General features: G+C 30.5%; 1 protein-coding gene across 2 annotated transcripts; it reads left to right on the top strand.

The window, feature by feature from the left end:
• Positions 1-204: 204 nt before the first annotated feature.
• On the top strand, positions 205-1,454 carry LOC137813284 (ethylene-responsive transcription factor ERF003-like). 2 transcript variants are annotated; one of them, XM_068615399.1, is made up of 2 exons: positions 205-372; positions 759-1,454. In XM_068615399.1, the coding sequence occupies exons 1-2, from the start codon at positions 290-292 to the stop codon at positions 1,273-1,275; spliced, it is 600 nt and encodes a 199-aa protein (XP_068471500.1). In that variant the 5' UTR covers positions 205-289; the 3' UTR covers positions 1,276-1,454. The 2 variants fall into 2 exon arrangements, with proteins under 2 accessions (XP_068471500.1, XP_068471501.1); XM_068615400.1 differs by having other exon boundaries at positions 371-508.
• The last annotated feature ends 2,205 nt before the right edge of the window (positions 1,455-3,659 follow it).

Here is a 3,659-nt window from a genome sequence, read left to right as displayed (position 1 = left end):
AAGAGTAAGTAAGATATAGTGAGACAGAAGAAGAATTGTGTATTGAAATGAAATAGTTATGCCGTAATCATGGCTTGCAAATTGCAAAAGATAGCCAAGTTACAGGTGATAGGGAAAGAATAAGAAATCCCTGTGGGGGCCATGTTCTTAACTGGGGCCAGATTGTTGAGTAGAGAAAACACTTCCCCTCTCTACAAAAACACCCCTTCTCTCCCATTTCTCCTTCAGTTAACATTTTCCACAAAACACTTTCTGAAAAAGAACAAGAATCCATTTTTCTTTCCCCAACATGGCCAGACCACAACAGCGTTACCGAGGTGTCCGACAAAGGCATTGGGGCTCTTGGGTCTCCGAAATTCGCCACCCCATATTGTAAGTTTCCACCATTTTCCCATGCAAGTTGCCAGAAAAAAATGTTACTACATGTATGCAAAATGCTGTGCTCAACCAATTATATACCAGTCACATTTTCATAGTCTTACAAACCTTTTGACATGCCACTAAAAGGGTATGATTAGTGTCAACAGTTTTATTGTTGGAAAGAATAGTATTGTAAGGTCATGTGATTCATGAAAGTGGTGATGTTAACCAGGTTGTCTTGTTGTTGTTGTTTAGATGAATGAAACCAAATGTGTAATGTTGAAAATTGATTTTTAACTGAAGTGAATGAGTAAGAGGTATGAGATGGAAAAAGGGTTTTGTTTTGGTGTTGTTTAAATGAATGAAACCTATAAAAATGATTGATTTGGCTTGTGCAGGAAGACCAGGATATGGCTTGGTACATTTGAAACAGCTGAAGATGCAGCTAGAGCCTATGATGAAGCAGCTAGGCTAATGTGTGGTGCCAGGGCAAGGACAAACTTCCCTTTCAACCCCAATGTCTCTCACACATCATCTTCTAGTTCAAAGCTTCTCTCAGCAACTTTGACTGCCAAACTGCACAGGTGCTACATGGCTTCTTTGCAAATGACAAGACAGGCTTTGGCATCATCTGAGTCTCAGAGAACACCTTCAGTGCCCAATGCCACTTCCACATCCCCACCAAGCAGCTTCAGTGTGAAGAGTGACCAAACTCATCAAGTGTTGCCACACAAGAGAGCAGAGGAGGGTCAAGACTCAGAGGCCAACAGGGGTGTTAAAATGGTCAGAGCTCTTGAAAGTGTTCCCCTGCAGTTCAAGCCTCTTGAGGAAGATCACATAGAGCAGATGATTGAGGAGCTTCTTGATTATGGCTCTGTTGAGCTTTGCTCTGTCTTTTCACCCCAGACCCTTTAATGGAATGTCCATGATTTTGAATTGAAGCTAGAGTCACAATTGTAGTTTCCATGTGATTAACAAAATTGTGGGTATATTTGACTGAAATTGCAGCTGTAGTAGTGATGAACTCAAAGAGTATCCACAATTGCAATTTTAAATGAAGCCAAATTTAGATACAATTTTTTAAGTGTTCTCAATATTGTTCTTTAATCAAAACTAGAGTTTTACCTCGTGAACCTGTCTAATCAAAGTTTATATTATCGAGGTAAAACTTTGATTATGATTAGATAACGATATCAAAACATTGTATAAAGTTATATAAGTTTTCATCGAAGAACATGCCAATGTTACAACCAAGATATTATGGTGCAGAACATCTGAGGAATCTGGTGGTTAACATTATTCTTATTTATTCTAATTTAACCAATTTGTCTAAACTCTTAGCTAGCTGTTGTGAAGATTCAATATATCTTCCTATTGACCCTTTTAAGTAGTGCTTTATGTAAAGCCAATTATGTTGTAATCTTTGAAAAAAATTATTTGTTATGTGGCATTTGTAGCTGCAGAATGAGTCATTTTCTGAACTGCAAGGGAAGGTTTGTCAAAGGGCACACCTTTTAACAAAACCTATTTCAAAGATTTCTAGAATTTTATGCACTGACATAAAAAAAGGGTTTGAAATTGGTTAATATAATTAAAATAGCTGATACCACTTGGACCGTGATTGATTCTAAATAATGACTTGAACCAATCCAAATACACACTTCCCAACTTCATAGCAATGAGGTTTTTCTTAGCAGCATTACACACTCTTCCTCTGTTTAGAACTCTGCTATGAAAAAATCAAGCACTCTGCTATTTCGTTAGCAAATAATAATATTACAAGACTATTCCATGTCTGAAAAAATAATACTTTTACTTTTTTATTCAAATTTTGACTAATCTAATCTGAAATTTTCTTTCTAATATTTATTGTTGTTGAACAAACCAGTATTAACTAATATAATTGGTAACAAGTCATTAGGAAGTTTAACAAAACAATGTACTTGATTCCCATAACTTGTGTTCATGAACAGAAGAAAAGTACAATTTATAAAAAAAAAAATACATGACTTTGTCACCGTCTTATTACATTACGTACGTTCACATGTTCATCAGTTATATTGTTAGTTTGCAGCATAAACAACAACAAAAAAGTTAACAATTAAAAGATTGGCTAAAATTTTGATTAGAAACTATAAACAAAATCGGAAGAGTTAACTTCATTTTAAATTAGTTTTTTGACAATTTTATAGAATCAAAATTTTGAGAAAATTTATAAAATATCTTTAATTTTTTGTTCTAACTATAAATTTATTATTAATAATAAATATTTATATGTATTTGTGGAAACTTAGACTTGGTATTATAGTATATTGTATTTGAATTGTATGTATGTAATTTGAATATTAGGAAACTTCAATTCTTAAAAATTTGAGCATTATTAATTTATGGTATTATACTAATTTAATATTATTTTAAATATTACTTAAACTGAAAAGGAAAAAAAACTATTAAAGATAATCATAAACTATAAATTTTTAGACATGTGAAATTTTTAGAGGTAAAATTAAAATAACTTATTTTTATTATCTTAAAACATGTGAAATCAATAAAAATAATCCTCCCAGTAAACTTCTTAGTTATGTTTCTCATTATCCAAACTTTCAAATAATAAATTTTTACTAAACTAGTACAATTTAATAGATTAATTATTTAAAAAAAATATTAAAATAAATAAATTGTGTCAAGTTGGAAAGTGAAGTTAAAAGTAATATAATTTTAGTGGAATCAGATTTCAACTAATCAGATTGAAGTCATGTACATTAACACGATTTCTGTTAAAAAACAATAAAATTATTTTTATCTAAATACTACCTATTTTTAGGAAGCATACCTATTTTTAATAATTTTTTAAAATTTTATTTATTTTAATAATTAACCTATTAAAATTATATTAGTATGATAAGAAAATTTTGAAAGTCTTAAAAAACTAATAACAAATAATGCATAATTTCATGTCTCTCTTCTTTAATTGACTCAATAACAAATTTGATATCATACGATTTTTTTGATACATTGAAAAATATTACCATATTTCACTACCAAAACATGAATTTTAATATTTTATACGAATTCTTCCCTCCCTCAAAAGTGGAGTTGATTCTACCATTCTCCATGACTATTCAAGTTTATGACTTTTAACCTAGCATTTATTAATTTTGATTCTCTATTCAATCACGGATATTATGTCAAAAGTTGGCATACAACAACAAATAAAAAAAGTCAACTTTTAAATATATACTATAACATGTTACATAAAAATATTATATCACTATTTTGTTTTAGAAAATTTTGAGTTT

This window comes from Phaseolus vulgaris, chromosome 1 (assembly GCF_000499845.2).
Source record: "Phaseolus vulgaris cultivar G19833 chromosome 1, P. vulgaris v2.0, whole genome shotgun sequence".
NCBI classification, from domain to species: Eukaryota; Viridiplantae; Streptophyta; class Magnoliopsida; order Fabales; family Fabaceae; genus Phaseolus; species Phaseolus vulgaris.
This window is presented reverse-complemented; position numbering and strand designations above follow the sequence as displayed.

Excerpts from the sequence above, each read along its gene's own strand:
- LOC137813284 (XM_068615399.1), top strand. The coding sequence starts at position 290 with ATGGCCAGACCACAACAGCGTTACCGAGGTGTCCGACAAAGGCATTGG. Across the intron at positions 373-758 it reads GAAATTCGCCACCCCATATT|GAAGACCAGGATATGGCTTG; the intron begins GTAAGTTTCCAC and ends TGGCTTGTGCAG.